The following is a 19,904-nucleotide window of genomic DNA, read 5'->3' as shown; positions in this document are numbered from 1 at the left end:
GCCGAGAGTTTTTAGGAGGCCCCTGTTCCCCTCATAGTGCTACAGTTCCCAGGCTGGTTTAAGAATCCCTTGTCCCAAGGAACTCTTGTGAATCATAGCTTCATGAGGGCAATAGAGGTTTCCTAGCAACTCTCAGCATCCTTAACGAACTACAGCTCCCAGGTTCCTTTGGGGAAAACCATGACTGCTTAAAGTGGTATAATACTGCTTTAAGTACTCAGTGCTTACGGGGCCTAGCTAAAAGAAGTCATACATGTGAAAATAATTTAATATATAATTGAAGTGAAAGTTATGCACCTGTCCTAAAGAAAAAGACCTTAGGAGATACTGGTGGTAGGCGGGGCCAGAGGTAAAAGTGGGTGGAGCAATGAATGCAAATTTTGTACAATGGCCTTTCTAGCCTCAAACCTCCGGATAAGACACAGCAGAGTGGTGTCTTTAGGATAGATGGTTTATTTACACATATAGACAACCTGAGCCCATGATGGAGGGGCTCACAGCATTAACACTCTTAAGAAAGTCTTGCTTCCCCCATAGCCTTGGATTCCAGCAGAAGTCAGGCATGGCCCCCTCTCCCCCTTCTACTTTCAGCCTGCCTCTAGAGCGTTGTCCCTCTCACACAGACACACAGGACTCAGCCCTGGATTTTGTCCTAACTACCAGCTGATGGACACACCCATTTGCCCCGTCACAAAGCCACTTCCTTTGTTAATTTTGTTGTACACAGGTTGTACATTGACAATAAAGGTGTTGGTGTTTTTGTTGTTGTTGTTACCTTAATGTCCCATACTTAGGGGGCCATTATCTCACCAAGAAGCTGGAGGACTTTTCAATCAACTGAATCCTTGCTGAATTAGAAAAGGACTAAGGCAAAGAGCCTAGCGCGCGCACATACACACAAATATAAAAGCTCGCAGGCTTTTATTAAACTTGTATACCGCCCTATACCCACAGGTCTCAGGACGGTTACAACATAAAACCACAATATAAAATAACAAAATACAAAACAAAAACTACCCAATTAACCCCCATCCCGTCTTCCCATTTTAAAAGGGCATTGAATGTCAATCAGCCAAAGGCCTGGTTAAAGAAGAATGTTTTTACCTGGCATCTAAAGGTGTATAATGAAGGTGCCAGCTGAACCTCCCTGGGGAGAACATTCCACAAACGGGGAGCCACCACAGAAAAGACCCGTTCTTGTATTGCCACCCTCCAGAGCTTTCATGGAGGAGGCACATGAAGGAGGGCCTCAGATGATGATTGCAGGCTCCAGGTAGGTTCATATGGAAAAGGGCGGTCCTTGAGGTATTGTGGTCCTGAGCCATTTAAGGCCTAAATGTTTTTAGCAGGAGCCGAAACGTACAGTGAAGGCACCTGGATGATGTCAACAACAGGCAGGGAGTTTCCGCCGCTCTAAAAGATTGATTTCTTACAAATGCCGAACAAGTATTACGTGGAACCTGTAACACTGCCAGTTCCTTTACGTCTCCCTGTTAGCCTTTTGTTCACCCCAAGCTTTCCTTTTTTAAAAAATGTATTGTATTGATTTTCATGAGGAAATGGTGACACAGAAACAGGCAATTTCCCAGCCGGCCACCGACCCGCAAAACCACAAGCATCTTTGAGTGTATCGGACAGTTCACAGAGCAAAAGCAAGACCAACTTTAGCCTCCAGTTGAAGAGCCCCTTCCAAACATTCAGAAGGAAGTTCTTGCTAAAATCAATCCTTCACAGCCAGCAGTCTTTACATTTGCAAATGTCTCAAGCCCTGCTAATACATAAAAATCTTTGGTAGGAATGGGACCCATCCTTAGTCAATTGATTCAGTACCTGTCTATTCAGCATTTCAGCAAGATGCTCTGGCAAGCCCAGGAAAATGATTAGCTTGCATTGTTAAAATCTGAGTGATAGGCTTGTCTACAGAAACCTGAGTTCTGAACTTTGCCTGATTTACATTTCTGCATTTCTGTGAAGTTTGCATTATGATATTGGGTGTGAGGGGGCGTGTTGAAGCACATAGCCTCAGACTTTGCGAAGTTGTAGGCCCGACATGTTGCTGTGTTTATGGGGTTTGTGACCATTAGGTCCTGTTCTCTTTTTATTACTTTCTGAGGTTTTGTTGAGAGAGTTGTTGTTTCTGTTGATAATATTCTATTGATAATATTTTTTTTGTACCTTTATGTTTGACATATTTTTGGATTTTTGTGGAAATTGTTATGACTTTTTCTGTTACGTTTGTAATTACGTACGCTTTTTTCCGTATTGCAAGCCGCCTTGAGCATAGTTTTAACGATGAAAAGGCGGCATAGAAATAAAATTATTTGCTGGCTGAAAGAATGGCTGCTTCTTGAGAACACAGACATTTTGGATTTAGAAGGCTTTAATAATGTTTTTGGGTGGCATGCATATTTGTGGTACGACAAGGTTAAAGCACACAAAGCATTTAAAAACCATATTGTCAGGAAAGCATTGTTTAATGTCTGGACAAGATATAAAGACTTACTTGAAAACAAAACCCCAAGGTGGTTATCACCGATGGAAGCGAAGGTTCAGAAAAAGCTCAATATGGAGGCCAAATGGCCGAAATATTGGGAGATTTTGGAACAAGGAGACAAATTGAAATTGCAGAGTTTTGAGAAACTAAAAGATAAAGTGCGAGACTGGCTTCATTATTATCAAATAAGGGAGGCTTACAATCTGGATAAAAAAATTGGCTTCCAGGTGGAAAAATCAAAATTGGAAACAGAACTGTTAGACCCCAAAACTAAGATACTATCAAGAATGTATAACTTGCTGTTGAAATGGAATACTCAGGATGAAACGGTTAAATCTGCTATGATTAAATGGGCACAAGATATTGGTCATAACATTATGTTTGCTGACTGGGAACAGTTGTGGACCACAGGTATGAAATTCACGGCATGTAATGCCTTAAGAGAGAATATTATGAAAATGATATACAGGTGGTACATGACACCAGTCAAGCTTGCAAAAATCTACCATTTGCCTGATAACAAATGTTGGAAATGTAAAGAAAATGAAGGTACATTCTTTCACCTTTGGTGGATGTGCCCAAGGATCAAGGCTTTCTGGGAGATGATATATAATGAAATGAAAAAGGTATTTAAATATACCTTCTTGAAGAAACCAGAGGCCTTTCTCCTGGGCATGGTCGGCCAATTGGTGCCAAAGAAGGATAGAACTTTCTTTATGTACGCTACAACAGCAGCAAGAATACTCATTGCAAAATATTGGAAGACACAAGATCTACCCACCCTGGAAGAATGGCAGATGAAAGTGATAGACTACATGGAACTGGCAGAAATGGCTGGCAGAATCCGAGACCAGGGAGAAGAGTCGGTGGAAGAAGACTGGAAGAAATTTAAAGATTATCTACAGAAACATTGTAAAATTAATGAATGTTAAAATGATGTCGGAATGAAAGAAGCGGTTTTAGCAACAATGTTAAAAAGGAATATGTAAAAAGGGATTGTTAATAGATGAAAATATAAAGTTATAATATGTCAAGATAAAGAATTAAGATAAAAACAAAGAGGGAAAGGATTTGCTGAATTAACCATTCGAAATGGAATACAAAAAAGGGAGGTGTGAGGAGGTCAGGGAAACAAGTAAATGAAAGGCAAGACATGGAAAGATGGATTTATTTTTAATTGTCTTTTTTTTCTTTTCTGTATTTTGTATTTTTTGTTTTCTTTTTTTATTTTCTTATTACTTTTGTAACTTTTTTTTGAAATCTTAATATCATTAAAAAAAATAGAAATAAAATTATGAATGAGTGAATGAATCCCCACCTAAGTGGGGTGGGGGGACGTTCTATCATAGTAGGGATCCCCAAGGGGCATCTAGTCCAACCCCCCCACACACATACCAATATTTTCAGTTCTTAGGTCCTCTAAAGGTTAATGTGTCTTTACTCCTGGACTGCCAGATCCTGCTCAGGTTCACTCACTACAACCCTGGATTCAACAATACTTGCCTCCTAGTCCAAGGTGGTACAGTGGTCAGACCTGGGAGACCCGGGTTCAAATCCCAACACAACCATAAAGCTCATTGGGTGGCATTGGGCCAACTACTCCTGTGTCTAACCTGACACACAGGGTTGTTGTTGGGGATTAAACGAAGCCGGGGTAAGAGAACCAAGAGCGCCGCCTTGAGCTCCTGAAAAAGCTGGGCAATTATTATTGTTGTCGTTGTTTATTAAATCCCTAACGCCGCCCTTCACCCGAGGAGAACAGGGCGCTTTACAGTATAAAACGCAGCAATACAACGAATAAGCAAATGTGCATATTTAGATGCAGGGAATAAGCAAATATGCATAGGGACATCCGTCTGTTTTTTCGTTTTTTAAAGAAATATTTCTCCTGTAGCCACCCAGTCCTTCAACAGGGGGCGGTCGGAGGAGCGTCTTTCTGCCTCTTCAGCTCCGCCATTAAAACACCGAGGAGGAGGAAGAAGAGGCGAAGGGAGCGTTTTAGGTAGGGGTGAGGGTGGAGGAAAAGAGGGGCTGGCAGCGGGGAAGGAAGATTTTGGGGTCCGGGGAAGCGTCATAGGCGCAACAGCAGCAGCAGCAGCAGCAAAGCAGATCGATTGGAGAAGTGAGTTGCACCAGGCGCGCGCGCGCTCTCTCACACACACATACACACAAAAACACGTGTCTCCTTGTCGCTTCCGGGACTGTGCAAAGGTGCGCGTGCGAAGCCCCGCGGTTAATCGCAGAAGCCCCACGTGCCACGTGGCCGCCGGCTGCCCCCCTTTAAGTCGCCCCGCCTCAGTTCTCCGCGTATGTAGTATGGGAAGCAATAATAACAAATAGGTCGCAGGGTTTCTTTGCTGCAGCCCCGCCCCACCTCTTCTCTCTCAGAAGCTCAAGGTGGCGCGCACGTCCCCCACCCACCTCCTCGTTTGGCCCCCACAACAACAACAACCCCAAGAGGTAGGTCGTTATTAGTATGCCTCCCTCCATCCGAGGATCACAGGGCGGTTTACCATATAAAAACACAGATTAGGTTGAGCGCAGGCAGTGATTGGTGAGCTTCCTGGCCGAGTGGAGGAATTTGAACACAGGTCCCCCATGTTGTTGCCAGTTACTCTCAGCCTGCCCTTGACCCGAGATTATGGGAGAAGCCTATAATTAAAAGCCGCTGTTGTTCAGATTAGCCCCCCCCCCATATGCAATGGTGGGATATTAACGCCAGATTTTTATTATCATGTTCCTGCAAACTGCTCTCTGCTGCTGCTGCTCCTCTCAGAATGCAATGCGCTCTATGTGGGGCTACCTTTGAAGGTGACCAGGAAACTACAACTAATCCAGAATGCGACAGCTAGACTGGTGACTGGGAGTGGCCGCCGAGACCATATAACACAGGTCCTGAAAGGCCTGCATTGGTTCCCAGTACGTTTCTAAACACAATTCAAAGTGTTGGTGCTGACCTAAATGGCTTTGGCCCTGTATACCGGAAGGAGCATCTCTACCCCCGTTGATCAGCCCGGACACTGAGGTCCTCCTCCAAGGGTCTTCTGGTGGTTCCCTCACTGCGAGAATCGAAGTTATAGGGAACCGGGCAGAGGGCCCTCTTGGTAGTGGCGCCCTCCCATCAGATGTTAAAGAAATAAACAACTACAGTTGTACCTTGGATCTCAAACGCCTTGCTGACTCAAACGTTTTGGCTCCCGAATGCTGCAAACCCGGAAGTGAGTGTTCCGGTTTGTGAACCTTTTTTGGAACCCAAATGTCCAACGCCGCTTCTGATTGAGTGCAGGAAGCTCCTGCAGCCAATCGGAAGCTGCACCTTGGTTTTCGAACATTTTCGGAAGTCGAATGGACTTCCGGAACGGATTCCGTTCAACAACCAAGGTACGACACTATCTGACTTTTAGAAGATACCTGAAGGCAGCTCTGTATCAGGACATTTTTGATGTTTGATGTTTTAGTATGTTCTGATATTTGCTGTGAGCTGCCCAGGGTGGCTGGGGAAACCCAACCAGATGGGTAGGGTATAAATAATAAAATTATTATTATTATTATTATTATTATTATTAATGCTGGGAATTGGAGCTGCGTGCTGAGAGTGAACTACAACTCCCAGGATTCTGGACTGGGTTGCAGGATTAGGTAAAGGTAAAGGGACCCCTGACCATTAGGTCCAGTCGTGACCGACTCTGGGGTTGCGGCGCTCATCTCGCTTTATTGGCCAGGGGAGCCGGCGTCCAGCTTCCAGGTCATGTGGCCAGCATGACTAAGCCGCTTCTGGCGAAGCAGAGCAGCGCACGGAAACGCCGTTTACCTTCCCGCCGGAGCGGTACCTATTTATCTACTTGCACTTTGATGTGCTTTCAAAATGCTAGGTTGACAGGAGCAGAGACCAAGCAACGGGAGCTCACCCCGTCGCAGGGATTTGAACCACCAACCTTCTGATTGGCAAGTCCTAGGCTCTGTGGTTTAACCCACAGTGCCACCCCGCGTCCCTGGATTGCAGGATTATGTGCAGGAAATTTCAGCACTTGCCCAAGGAGACTAGCATGTGTAACCATATCTTGCTCAGCTCAGCACCCTGCCCTCTGCTCTCCAGTACAGTGGTACCTTGTGTTACATACACTTCAGGTTACAGACTCCGCTAACCCAGAAATAGTGCTTCAGGTTAAGAACTTTGTTTCAGGATGAGAACAGAAATCGTGCTCTGGCAGCACGACGGCAGCAGGAGGCCTCATTAGCTAAAGTGGTACTTCAGGTTAAGAACAGTTTCAGGTTAAGTACGGACCTCTGGAACGAATTAAGTACTTAACCCGAGGTACCACTGTATCTGCAATGTGAATTTAACACCAGACTACACTGCAAGGTTGTTTACAAATCGGTCTGGGCCTCAGCCCCTCCTTGCGAACTGGAAATGTGGGAATAATATTGCTGCATTACATAGCAGGGTTGTTCCTCAGCCGCCTCAAATTGCAATATGTCGATGAAATCCCCCAAATACATTAAAAGCGTTCTTAAGCTGCTAGTCTTCATCTTGGTCTGAAATGTGGGGATAACCTTCCTCAGCTATATTATATCATTTCCAAATGCTGCTCTGTCAATCTTAGCCTGGTGGGACTAATGAGAAGGATCATTTGTGAGGGCTTTGTTGCTCTAATTTTGTAGGGTGATGGAGATGTCAGTAGGGACGGACACACCATCTTTTTCTTCCCTGTGAGAGAATTTTGCTTTTCAAAGACTGAAGAAGGCTTTTCGGGTGGAAAGAAAGCAGGGAAACTAGAAGGTGGAGCGATACAGGAGGGGGGGGGATAGAAGAGAGTTCCTTAGGAAGAGAAATTGATTGTTATACCACTCTGAATACAGCTCCCAGAATTCTTTGGGGGAAGCTATAGCTGTTTAAAGTAATATCGTAGTGCTTTAAATTTATGGTGTGTGTGGCCCAGATGTTGTTGGTCTACAACTCCCACAATCACTGACCATTGACCATGCTCCCTGGAGCAATGGGAGTTGTAGTATGGAGGGGACCAGGTTGGCAGGGGCTGACATATGCTGCTATGCTCTCCTTAGAGATGTGTGTCTTTTCTATCCCTCTCTCCCTTTTGAAACAGGAAAAGTACCTTGCGGAAAACCTCATTTTTCATTTTATTCCAGAGTTAAAAGTTGAGCAGTGAACTTCCTGGTTCATAGATCTAGCCTGTTAGCCACACTGGCTGTTAATGCTCCCATTAAGGATGAACTTGAAAAGAGCTTGCAGGATCAGGCCAGCAACCCGTGTAGTCCAGCATCCTATTCTCATGGTAGCCAACCACTTCCCTTAAGGCAACGTTTCCCAAAATTGGTTCTCCAGCTGTTTTTGGACCACAGTTCCCATCACCCCTGACCATTGGTCTATGATTCTCTATTGATATGGGGGTTGATAGTCCACTTTTACTAGAGAATGTGCCCCGTGCTCAAAACTCCCATTGTTCTAGGTGCATTATACAACACGGAATTTCATTAGCGTGAGCCGTTTCTGAGCTCTGGGCGCAGTACTGCGCCTAAGATTTCAGATTAAAACTACAGAGCGGAAGGAAAGGAGGACATTTTTCTGCCTCGCCACTTCCATCTACTCCCCGAAGAGACCCTCTTAAGAATATTACGGGGACGACGACAGGGGAAGGACTGGACAATGTGAAAAATGAACATAATATTTCACTGCAGTTCATTCATTCTCAGCTTTGTAATCTTGTTATTAAAAAAAATGCCTAGACATTCCCTTGTTGTGCCCATAACCTATGTGTAAGCTGCCATTTAGCTCCTAGCTTTCGTATCTCAATTTCTAACACGGAATATGTCCCACCACCCAGATTGCTAACCACTTTTTGGCTTTTGTTTTCCTTGACTCCATTGTGTGTGTGTTTGTGTGTTTCTTTAGCTCAGGTAGAAACGCCCCTTTCAACTCAGGAAGACCCCTGGGTCTTCAGACTACTGGGGTCCTCGGCCAATTGCAGCTCTTTTGCCACCAAGCAAATTTCATCAGACCTGAACCTTCCTCTCTGAGATCTCCTTGGACTAACCATCTCTCTGTTTCCATCAATATCAAGAACTGGTAAGGATCTTCCTCCCCCCCGGAACCAACCAGCCAAAATCGCTAGCTTTTTAGCTCAAGAGTTGGAAAGAAGATGATAGAGCAAAAATATGCAGGCACTGAACCTAAAGGGGGGTCAGAAGCAGCAACAAAGCCTATCAGAGCAGTTTATTCTGAATATACGACCAAGCAGTCAAGATGTGGAGCGTCTGAAGACTGCAAAGGGGGACCTGGCAAGGGGAGGCAAGAGCGATGGGAAGCCCAGTGGCAGCAGTTCCTGAAGACGCTGCAGCCCCTTCACCCAGAAGGGGGAAGCCCCCCAGAGACACCTGAGTCTGCCCCCTGGGAAGACACCAGTGCCTTCCTGGCCTCCTTTGAGCAAGTGGCCAAAGCCTGCCACTGGCCCAGGAGAGAGTGGGCGACCCGGCTCCTGCCTGCGCTGAGCGGGGAAGCAGACGAGGCCTTCCAGAGCCTGGAAGCCGGAGACAGAGAGGATTATGGGAAGGTGAAGGCGGCCATCTTGCGAGGGGCCGCCCTGAGGACGGAGGCTGAGCGCCAACACTTCCGGCAGTTCTGCTGCCAGCAGGTGGAAGACCCCCGGAGGATCCACCTGCAGCTGCAGGATCTCTGCCACCGGTGGCTGAAGCCAGAGAGACGCAGCAAGGAGCAGATCCTGGAGCTGCTGGTCCTGGAGCAGTTCCTGGCCAGCCTCCCGCCAGAGCTGCAGAGCTGGATCCGAGCAGGAGGACCGGAGTCGTGTTCACAGGCGGTGGCCCTGGTGGAGGAGTTCCTGATGGCCAGCCAGCAAGACTTGGCCAAGGCTGCAGAGTGGCAGGTGGGAGAATAATGCATTTAACTGTCTTAGGCACGTGCAAAGTGTTTATATGTATCCCCTCTGAAAAAGTGCGTTAACTTTTCATAACTTCAGCCAGGAAATTTGGGGAACATTCCTGTGGGATTTTGCCAAGACAGGCAGAGAAAAAAAGAATAGCATTTTTGTTTTGTAATTAATAATAATAATAATAATAATAATAATAATATCTGTTATTAGGCATAGCAAACCACACATTATCAAACAGACACAGTTTACAATTTGTATAAAATGAGAGCTCAACATAACAAGGTTTTCCTAGTCAGATCTTTAACTCCAGAGAAAATCAATTTGCATAAATAATACAATCCAACACTACCGCATCACCGATCAGTTAAGAACCACTAAATCTCTTTATAATGGCCCAGTCTTTCTACGTGGACAGCACTCAAAAATTCAGCCACTATTAAAGTAAATTGATCATTCCTGTCTGAGAGCAGGTCCTGAACCGTCAGTACAGGTCCTGAACCTTTGTTTTGTAATTTTAAAAAGTGTTGGTTTGGGCTGTAAGCCCAAGTAAACCCCACAGAGTTCTAGTTTAGGATTGCAGTGTTAGCCTTACATTGACCCTGGAACGTAAATGCAAGTTCGCCACATTTTCTTTCTGGCCGGGCAACTGTGCCTTTAGCAGTTGCAACGCAGGACAGAAAGGCCACATTTGTCGCTTTTCCCAGCATGGCAATACAGCATGGAGGTCTTCATTGTCATTCCCTTCTGATCTTTCCATCGGCTCAAGCATTTCAGCTTGCCAGGCGGAAGGATCTGCCCCATGTCTCCCACCCCACATGTGCTGTTCTGGGTTCCCCGCTCCAGAACCAATTGTGGAGGGGCACAGAGGGGGCCGGGGAAGCCCCGCTGCCCAAGCAGAAGTCCTTGTGCAGGCAGATCTCTCATGTGGGGTGGTAAACTCAGGTTTACTCAGAGCAGAGCCTCTGAAATAAGTGGACCTTAGTCATGTTCATTAATTTGAGTAGATCTTCTCTATGTTGAATGTGATTGAATTCCACCCAATGAAGTCAGCTATGCTCATTAAGTTCAAGGTGTCTCCTCGGAGTAGGACTAGCGCTGGATGTGACCCCGCACCTGTAGGAACGCTTCCTGTCAGGTGATCTGTGGGTTGCATCCAAAGCTAATCCCAGCCCCTTTCCAGGGCCGCTTCAAGATTCTTCTTCTTCCTGTCATGTGGCTGTTAAAGATCCAGAAGCCATGATATGTGTGTGTGTGTGTTTGTGTGTGCAGTTTTGCCAACCCTATGCAGTATTCACAATTATATAGCTTGCTTGGCCTTGGAACAATCTCATGAGAGCCAATGAGCTTTCTTTGCTCCCCGCAAACGACTGCTAGTTGAATTAAACCTGGCATGGAATAGGATTAAGGGGTGCAGAGTGCGTCTCTTTTGCCTACCGCTTGCTCTTTGTAGTTGCTTTGCTCTGTTCCGAGTATGACCACCCTCACTGATTCAGGAACCGTTGCAGGATGCGTGCGTGGATTCCGTGGATGCAGAGGAGGTGCCATTGGACATTGCTCAAGGACGGATCTACAAAGACAGAGATGGGAAGATCATTTTGCTAGGTAAGGATTCACAAGAGCGACTAACATCTCAGTCCTAACCGTGTCTGCTCAGAAGTAAGTCAGGGGTTACTCCAAGGAAGAGATGGGGACCTAAGAGTTTTGCACCTTTTGTATGAGTGGTATAATTTGGACAACTAGGTGTAACAGAAGTCTCTTGTGCCTTTAAGCTGTCTAGTGATGAGATTTTGGCAGGTGAGTTTGTCACACGGGGTGATGAAACACTGCGCCCGTTGAATTTCCCTATTCTACACAACAGCGCAAGGTCGCTTCAGAGGTGCCAAAACTAGCATCTCGCCAAAATAATTTGTTGTATGCTCAGGCGAAGCAACCACAAAGTACCAAATAACTGCATATTAAAGTCTGGCCCAGGTTTTCTAGATTTTCTAGACAATTTTCCTTTGATTGTGACTTGATCTAGTACTAGAATTTGGAGGACACATCCTCTGTAGGATGCTCTAGTTAGGCATGATGTGAACTGCTGGCATCCAGTTATAGAGTTGTACAGTTGGAATGGACCCAGGGGTCATCTAGTCCAGCCCCTGCAATCCAGGAATCTCAACTAAAACATCCCTGACAGGTGGCCAGCCAACCTCTGCCTAAAAACCTCCAAGGGAAGGGGTGGCCAGGTTTCCCTTCTGAAATTGTCCTTTCCATCCTTTGCAGGTGGCGACATCAAAAGCTCAAGTAATTCCAGTTTGTTGCTTCCTCCTGAAGGACGGGAGATGGCTGAAGTTGTCCTGAACGAGGTGAGCTTTGGAGACCACAGCATTGCTTCCCAGGGCCGGGGTCTCAGTGTGCAAGTAGAGGAGGTAAAAGTCTCGCTTTTACCCCAGTTTTCTGATTTCCTTCTTGTTCTGCCTCAGGTTATTTCCGCGCTAGTAGGGCTAATTTTAGAGCCCAGCTAAAGAAGCAGCAGCAACTGAGCAAACTGTCCACAAAAACAGTTGTTGTTAGTTGTTTATAGCATGCTGGTTTCATTTTAAGAAGCAAAAAATAAACTCCCAGTTTTTGACACTTCCTTGCCTTATCCACCTGCAGCTGGTGTTTGTTCTCCATAGGTGACTACGGCTATTTATGTTCCCAGTATGTATTCACCATCCTTTTCTAAGTCACGGTGCAGAGTGTAGCTTTTCCTCAGTGGTTAATTTTGTATTTTTACAATTGAGAGCTGAATTGAGAGCTGAAGCTCAATTGAGAGCTGGATTGAGAGCTGAAACTCTTATTTAACGGGTCTGGGGTTTGTTTGTTTGTTTGTTTGTGGGGGGAAAGGACATTAGCATCATTTATGCATTTGCATTGTTTCTTATGCAACTGCATCTGATGGCGGTGTTGGGGTGTTTTATGTTTCCAGGGACTGCCAAATTCCAAGGAGACTGGCGTGCCTTTGCACATGTTTGAAAGGACTCCAAAGCAGCCAGGCCAACAGACTATATTCTGGCAAGTCTTGCCAGAGGACAATGGAAATGTCCTGTCTTTTGGTAAGGGTCGCTCAAGTCCAGTTAACAACTTGCTGTTTTTGGAATTCGAAAGAGGAAGAAAGAGCCTTTTCCCCAATTCTGTGTACTGCAGTATAAGTCATAAATACAAAAACATTAGGAATAACAGTAAGATCTGTTTGACAGTGGAACAGTCTCCCTCGGGAGGTGGCGAGCTCTCCTTCCTTGGAGCTTTTTTTAGCAGAGGCTGAATAATAATAATAATAATAATAATAATAATAATAATTTATTATTTGTACCCTACCCATCTGGCTGAGTTTCCCCAGCCACTCTGGGCGGCTCCCAGTCAAGTGTTAAAAACAGTACAGCATTAAATATTAAAAACTTCCCTAAACAGGGCTGCCTTCAGATGTCTTTTAAAAAGAAGATAGCTGCTTATTTTCTTCACATCTGAAGGGAGGGCGTTCCACAGGGCGGGCACCACTACCAAGAAGGCCCTCTGCCTTGTTCCTCGTAGCTTTGCTTCTCGCAATGAGGGAACCACCAGAAGGCCCTTGGCGCTGGATCTCAGTGTCTGGGCTGAACGATGGGGATGGAGACGTTCCTTCAGGTATACTGAGCCAAGGCCGTTTAGGGCTTTAAAGGTCAACACCAACACTTTGAATTGTGGTCGGAAACATACTGGGAGCCAATGTAGGTCTTTCCTTGAATGACTGAGAATTGCTTTTTCTGAGGGTATTGAAAACTCTTGGGAAACCAGAGGTCTTGATTTGCTTCAGATAGCACAATTCCCGGGACTTGAGTGTGAGATGTCCCTTTTGCCCCTTCAAAACAGGAGCCATCGTGTGAGACATGCCCGATAGCACTCAGTGCCCCAAATTCCTTCTGTGCAGGATTAGCTGAAGCAGTTTCTGTACAAATAGAACAAAATAGCCATATTTATTCCCTTTATTTAGAGAGGCCACAAACCAACCTGGGTTAAGCGAACAATCCGCACAGCCTGGGATGTAAGGAGAGGGGTTGATATCTGGCTGGAGGTAGGAAGAGAGAGAGAGAGAGATAAAGCTTGAGCTTAGCAGATATATTTTGATGATGCGGAAGGGCAAACGGTGACAAGAGGAAGGAGGTTGCAGGCTTCTAGAAAAGACCAGAGCATGGACAAAACCCCTCTCTCTGCTCTCTTCAGGTGAACAAAAGAGATGCTGGATCAAGAGGGAAACACCTCAGCGGGGAGAGACTTTGCCAGAGGACATACACAGGGCATGCGCAGAAGTACCTCAGTGGGATTTTCCTCTGACGTCTGAAACTCACGAGCAGCCATGTGAGGGGAAAGGGCGACAGAAGAAACCAGTGGAGAGAGAGGGAGAACGCAGCGAGTGCACAGAAGTTATTCCAGGTGTTGTTATCCTGACCTCCTCAGGGCCCATAGAGGGGGAGAAGCTTCCATTTTCTGGGTACGGGAGGAAACACAATGACAAGTCAGGGCTTGTTGTGAGTCACCCTGGGGAGGACCCCAGCGAACGTCCTCCGTGGGGCAAAGAAAGCCAAACAAAGCGTTGCTTCTGTAAACCTCAGGGGATGCTTACAGGAGGGAAACAACATGCACCTGCCGAGTGGGGAAGAAACTCTTTTGTTGGCCACCAGAATATTTGCACAGAAGAGGAACCCAAGGAAAGTCTTGAGGGTGGCCAAAGTTTCAGATGCAGGCTTCAGAATCATCAGGACGTTCCTTCAGGAAGGAAGAAGCATGAATGTTCCACATGTAGGAAAAGCTTCACTTCCAGAGCAGGTTTAACAAGGCACCAGAGGATTCATACTGGAGAGAAGCCCTACAGATGCCTTGAGTGCGGGAAAAGCTTCAGCCAGGGAGAAAACCTGTGCAGACACCGGAGGGTCCACACTAGAGAGAAACCGTACAAATGTTCTCACTGCAGGAAATGTTTCGGCCAGAGGGGGGACTTGAAGGTTCATCAGAGAATCCATACCGGAGAGAAACCGTACAAATGTCCCGAGTGCGATAAGAGCTTCAGGCGGCGACAGCACCTGATGGGCCATCAGAGGACCCATAGCAGAGAGTAACTGTTTCAGGTTCATCAGAGCACTCACAAGAGACCTTACAAATGCCAACAAGGGCAGGAAAAGCCAGAAAAGATTGGTTAAGCACCAGAGCACCTTTAATATTGTCTACCATCTGATCCTATCACCACATATTTCACTTTCTCGATACTCTCAGTAGCAAGTGGGTGGCCACTATGAACTATTTTTGCCCACAGCTCCTCAGCGGCATGCTCTCCTAGTGAAGGAAGTTCCAGAAACCAGTTTTTATCTTGTCAATAGTGGCTGCAGTATGGGATGCGGGTGGCGCTATGGGTTAAACCACAGAGCCTAGGGCTTGCCGATCAGAAGGTTGGCGATTCAAATCCCCACGATGGGTGAGCTCCCGTTGCTCGGTCCCTGCTCCTGCCAACCTAGCAGTTCGAAAGCACGTCAAATGCAAGTAGATAAATAGGTACCGCTCCGGCGGAAAGGCAAACGGCGTTTCCGTGCACTGCTCTGCTTCGCCAGAAGTGGCTTAGTCATGCTGGCCACATGACCCGGAAGCTGTACGCCGGCTCCCTCAGCCAATAAAGTGAGATGAGCTCCGCAACCCCAGAGTCGGCCACAACTGGACCTAATGATCAGGGGTCCCTTTACCTTTACGTTTAGTGGCTGCAGTCTTAAAAACTGCATACTGGGACATAGTTAGTGGAATATCTCATGTGTCAAACTGCTTGGGATTAAACCGTTCTACTTGTCATTGCTTTTTCCTCAAGGAGCATTGGGAACTGGAGTTTGGGGTGGATCTTTTCATGGCCCAGAGGTCTGTACTGACCTCTTGATGTACAATTCCCAGAGTCTGTTTCTGAGTTGTCCCTTTCTCACTTCAACAGGGAAGCCATAATATGGAGATATGGCTAATAGTATGGAAGGGGGGCAGGTGATCAGGATCTTCAGTGCCCCAAATATATCTTCTTTGTGATTAGTTGAAACTGGTTTTGTATTTTTAAAAAGCCAAAATAGCCATATTTGAGAGAGTTACTATTCTATGTTAGACGGAACACTTGGGAGCGGAGGTTAATCCAAGTGTGGGGAATCTTTGACCCTCCAGATGTTGCTGAACATAGCCAGAGATGATGGGAGTTCAGCAACATCTGGAGGGTCAAATGTTCCCCACAGCTGATTTAGCCAGTCAAACTGCTGTTGCTGGCCCCTATGAACATAAGCATTTATCAATAAAGTACTTTAGCTATTAGGAAGAAGTAAACAGGTTTAGACTGCAATCCTTTAAAAAGTTTGCTACCTGGCATTGTGGACTTAATTAAAATTACAGGCTTTTGATACCAGCCTTTAGAACAAACTATAATACATTGTTGCTTTCCTCAATTACTCCCAGTGTACCCCAGGAATTGCTTTTTCTGAGGGTGCTGAAACCTACTGAGGAACCAGAGGTATCATGTTTCCTTCAGAAAGCAAAACTCCTGGAATTTATGTTTTTGCCCCTGGGGACATGGGTGGCGCTGTGGTCTAAATCACTGAGCCTAGGGCCTGCCGATCAGAAGGTCGGCGGTTCGAATCCCCGCGACGGGGTGAGCTTCCGTTGTTCGGTCCCTGCTCCTGCCAACCTAGCAGTTCGAAAGCACGTCAAGTGCAAGTAGATACCGCTCTGGCAGGAAGGTAAACAGCATTTCTGTGTGCTGCTCTGGTTCGCCAGAAGCAGCTTAGTCATGCTGGCCACATGACCCGGAGCTGTCTGTGGACAAACACCGGCTCCCTCAGCCTATAGAGTGAGATGAGTGTGCAACCCCAGAGTTGTCTGCGACTGGACCCAACAGTCAGGGGTACCTGTACCTTTAAAGCCGTGATGAGAGATAATGGCTGACAGAATGGTTGGAGGTGACCAGCTTGGACAACATTCCTCTCTCTTTCTCTTCAGGTGAACAAGACAGGTGCTGGATGAAGATGGAGAAATCCCAGTTGGGAGAGAATTTGCCGAAAGAAATGCACAGGGAGTTAGCGGGAGAATTCCGTCGGGATATTTTGGCTGTGACACCTGGAATTCCTGAGGAGAAAAATAATTCCAAAGGGCAACAGGAGAAGCAGCCGGTGAAGAGAGAAACACAGTGCCTCTCAGGAGTTATTGCAGTCTCTGTTAGCGAAACCTCAGCAGTGGCCACAGACAGTGGAAAGCCCTGCAGGAGAAAATATAAGTCAGAGAACCCTTTTGAGTGCCCCACATCAGCGAGAGACAGCCAGTCGGTATGTTGCCTTGAGAAACTACAGGGAATACTTAGGGGGGAGAAACAAAATGCATTGCCTGCATGTGGGGAAAATTTATGTGAGAGAGAGGAATTTGTTGGACGCCAGGACAGTCGCACAGAAGAGAGCTCCCACGAATGCCCCGAAGATGAGAAACGCTTCAGACATAGACATCGGAACAATAATTCAGGAAGGAAACCCCACGAATGTTCTGTGTGCGGGAAAAACTTCACCTTCAGAGCAGAGTTAGCAAGACATCATAGAATCCATACGGGAGAGAAACCATACAGATGTTCTCAGTGTGGGAGAAGCTTCCGGCAGAGAACGCACTTAGTTAGGCACCAGAGCATCCATACTGGGGAACTGTTCCAATGCCCCGAGTGTGGGAAGGGCTTTTCCCAGAGAGATACGTTGAAAAGACACCAGAGAACTCACAGGACGCTCCCGAGACCTGCGTCCTCTGAGGGTGGGGAGAGTTCAAATCGGGGCAGCATGTTCGCTGTGCAGGCCCCTGCCATACCTGTACCAGTAGCTGTATTTCCATTGGGAGTAGCCAGCATTAGGCCTCAAAATGGGATTGAGCTCAAAAAGCTCTCTGAAAGCCCATAGTAAAGAACAACCATGTCCACTTTCAGTTAGACTCCAAGTCTCAAATGTGTTAGTCACAAGACAGTTACTCATAAATAATATCAATAATTTTATTATTTATACCCCGCCCATCAGTATACATAATGCATGCTGAAACTAAAAGCTTACCCACGAAAATGCAGTGGTGAGGAAGCATGCATAAGCCGAATACTGTAGTTGTGGCTATAATCGCATAACTTGGGCTGCAATCCTCACCCCACTTTATCCTGGACATAAACCCCATTGAATTCAGCAAGACTGACGTGGTTAGGAACACACTGTTCTAGTCATTATGGAATACCCTCTCCATGGAGGCATTTCATCCCGACTTCGTTTTATTTTTCTGTGCCTACTTAAAACACACCGATTTGGCACATTGGCTTGTTGCACATCAGAGAATCCAGAGGGAAAGAAAATGCTTAGCAGGACTGAGAACATGTAATATCCCACTGCAGGAATATCTGCAGCTGCTGTTGAAAGCAGAACATCTAGCAGCAGGGAGGCAATAAGAGCTCTGCTGACACCGTAGGCCCCACAGCATGGGTCGAGGATCTTCCCTCCGTCCCCAGTTTTCATCAGCCCACGGTCATAGCTTCACTTTAACCAGCTTATGCACATTGTCTTAAAGCCAGACATTGTGTCACAGGTGAACAGAAAGCTTATGGCCCCTGAAAGTTTGCCATTGAATGCTTAATTCTCCCTTCTGGGGTGTTTCCAGAGGCATAGCTGGGGGGGGGCGGGTGCACTGGCCACCACACTGTGGGGGCAGCACTTACTGCGGGACCTGCAGTGCACCTGAGCCATGCAACTCTCCTGGGAGTGACATGGTGGCTTGGGCACCTGCAGGCTCCGCACTGCCCAAAACGGCAGTGTGGGACTTGTGTCCGCCGCCTCCCCCCCAGCTGCCTCCCAGCTGACGGGGAGACTCAGCCTTCTTTCTCCCCTCTCCTGGGAGGGGCCTGGGAAGCAGAGACATGAGAGAGCATCCGAGGAGGGAGGGAGGGAAGAAAAGAGGGGCACAGGCCAGTGTTGCCCATGGCACCCCTGACCATCATTCAAGGCACCCCAGGGTGCCACGGCACACTGGTTGAAAACCACTGGTTTAGGGATTGTGCACTCAAATGAATGGGGGGGGGGAACATTGTGGTCCAAAAATCCTCTGATCCATTATCCTCCTGTGTATGTTTGACACCTCTTCATCCTATAGATGCCTCGAGAAGACCTTGCGAGAAGGCCAGCTCAAAGGCATGGAGTTGTTTACTGCGTTAAAACCATTTTGACTTGTTCTGGTTTGCACTTTTGTGACCTTTATTTCTCCTTTGACAAGCCTCCTATTTTCTCGGAGGGAAACCCCCCAAGTTACGTTTTGTTGCATTTGTTAAGGTTTTGAAAATGAATAAAAATTAATTAATTAATTAATTAATAATCTCTGAGTGTAGCGCTGTTATTTTGTAAAGGCTGACTGTGAGATTACAGAAAAATAAGACTCCAGTTCTGAAATGGAGGCAGGGGCATATTGTCTTACATTTTGTGGACGCTGGACCAGTTGAATGTGGGGGACCTGTTTGTTCCCAGGCGTGCATCAGTTCACTTCACGGCATGCATGTGGCCGCCACAGAACTTGGGGGGGGGCGGCAACCCCTTCTTTTAATTTTTTTGAGGTGGCCCTCACGGCCCTGTTCCTTTTTCCTTTCTAGAGAAGAGTGCTGGGGTGGCCATGACAGGAAGTGTCTCTTGCATAAAATGGCGGAGTGTTTAAAAAGCCAACAGCTATATCTTTAAAAAGATGACAATACTTTTTTTTTTAATCTTTGAGAAGTCTTGACATTCCAAAACATAAGGGGAGTTGTCCTTTTGGGCTTTCTGACTAAGATGAACTGGGCACAAATATAAGCAAGGAAACACCTGGCTTACTAGCAGTACATGTGAAAAGAATCTAGGGGTCTTGGTAGACCACAAGCTTAACATGAGTCAACAGTGTGATGCAGAGGCGAAAAAAGCTAATGCTATTCTGAGCTACATCAACAGAGATACAGTGGTACCTCGGGTTACAGACGCTTTAGGTTACAGACGCTTCAGGTTACAGACTCCCCTAACCCAGAAATAGTACCTCGGGTTAAGAACTTTGCTTCAGGATGAGAACAGAAATCGTGGGGTGGCAGTGGGAGGCCCCATTAGCTAAAGTGGTACCTCAGGTTAAGAACAGTTTCAGGTTAAGAACGGACCTCCAGAACGAATTAAGTTCTTAACCCGAGGTACCACTGTACAGTGTTCAGATCAGAATTCATAGTCCCACTCTGTTCTGGGGTACTATGTCCAGTTCTGGGTACCAAAATTTAAGAAGGATGTTGACAAGCTGGAACGTGTGCAGAGGAGGGCAACCAAGATGATCAAGGGTCTGGAAACCAACCCTTATGAGGAGCGGTTGAGGGAGCTGGGGATGTTTAGCACGGAAAAGGAGACTGAAAGGAGATATGATAGCCATTTTCAAACATCTCAAGGGCTGGTGCTTGGATGATGGAACAAGCTTGTTTCTACAGCTCT

General features: G+C 46.5%; 3 protein-coding genes across 19 annotated transcripts in view; 1 reads left to right on the top strand and 2 right to left on the bottom strand.

Moving 5' to 3' along the window:
• Positions 1–19,904, bottom strand: part of LOC310756497 (tigger transposable element-derived protein 1-like) — a 796,241-nt gene that overhangs the window by 338,870 nt on the left and 437,467 nt on the right. The gene's annotated exons all lie outside the window — the stretch shown is intronic.
• LOC310757094 (uncharacterized protein) overlaps positions 1–19,904 on the bottom strand; it is a 508,648-nt gene that overhangs the window by 55,451 nt on the left and 433,293 nt on the right. The window lies entirely within an intron of this gene.
• LOC310756587 (zinc finger and SCAN domain-containing protein 31-like) lies at positions 925–18,788 on the top strand. 17 transcript variants are annotated; one of them, XM_083600906.1, is made up of 7 exons: positions 925–1,273; positions 8,406–9,393; positions 10,893–11,001; positions 11,665–11,810; positions 12,353–12,479; positions 13,624–13,833; positions 16,411–18,788. In XM_083600906.1, exons 2-7 carry the CDS (start codon positions 8,653–8,655, stop codon positions 17,340–17,342), a joined length of 2,265 nt encoding a protein of 754 aa, XP_083457032.1. In that variant the 5' UTR covers positions 925–1,273; positions 8,406–8,652; the 3' UTR covers positions 17,343–18,788. The 17 variants fall into 17 exon arrangements, 15 of the variants coding, with proteins under 15 accessions (XP_083457032.1, XP_083457023.1, XP_083457029.1 ...); XM_083600897.1 differs by lacking the exon at positions 925–1,273 and adding an exon at positions 4,395–4,496 and having other exon boundaries at positions 10,905–11,001; positions 11,665–11,747; XR_014544936.1 differs by lacking the exon at positions 925–1,273 and adding an exon at positions 4,406–4,496 and having other exon boundaries at positions 10,905–11,001; positions 11,665–11,747; positions 13,624–14,782; positions 16,379–18,788.

This window comes from Podarcis filfolensis (assembly GCF_964270895.1).
Source record: "Podarcis filfolensis genome assembly, chromosome: 2".
NCBI lineage: Eukaryota > Metazoa > Chordata > Lepidosauria > Squamata > Lacertidae > Podarcis > Podarcis filfolensis.
The sequence above is the reverse complement of the archived record's forward strand: the minus strand, read 5'-3'. Positions and strand labels throughout refer to the sequence as shown.

Bases quoted from the DNA above. Each gene is read 5' to 3' on its own strand.
- LOC310756587 (XM_083600906.1), top strand. From the start codon at position 8,653: ATGATAGAGCAAAAATATGCAGGCACTGAACCTAAAGGGGGGTCAGAA. The intron at 9,394-10,892 runs GTGGGAGAATAA...TCACTGATTCAG, and splicing joins CCAAGGCTGCAGAGTGGCAG to GAACCGTTGCAGGATGCGTG. The intron at 11,002-11,664 runs GTAAGGATTCAC...CATCCTTTGCAG, and splicing joins TGGGAAGATCATTTTGCTAG to GTGGCGACATCAAAAGCTCA.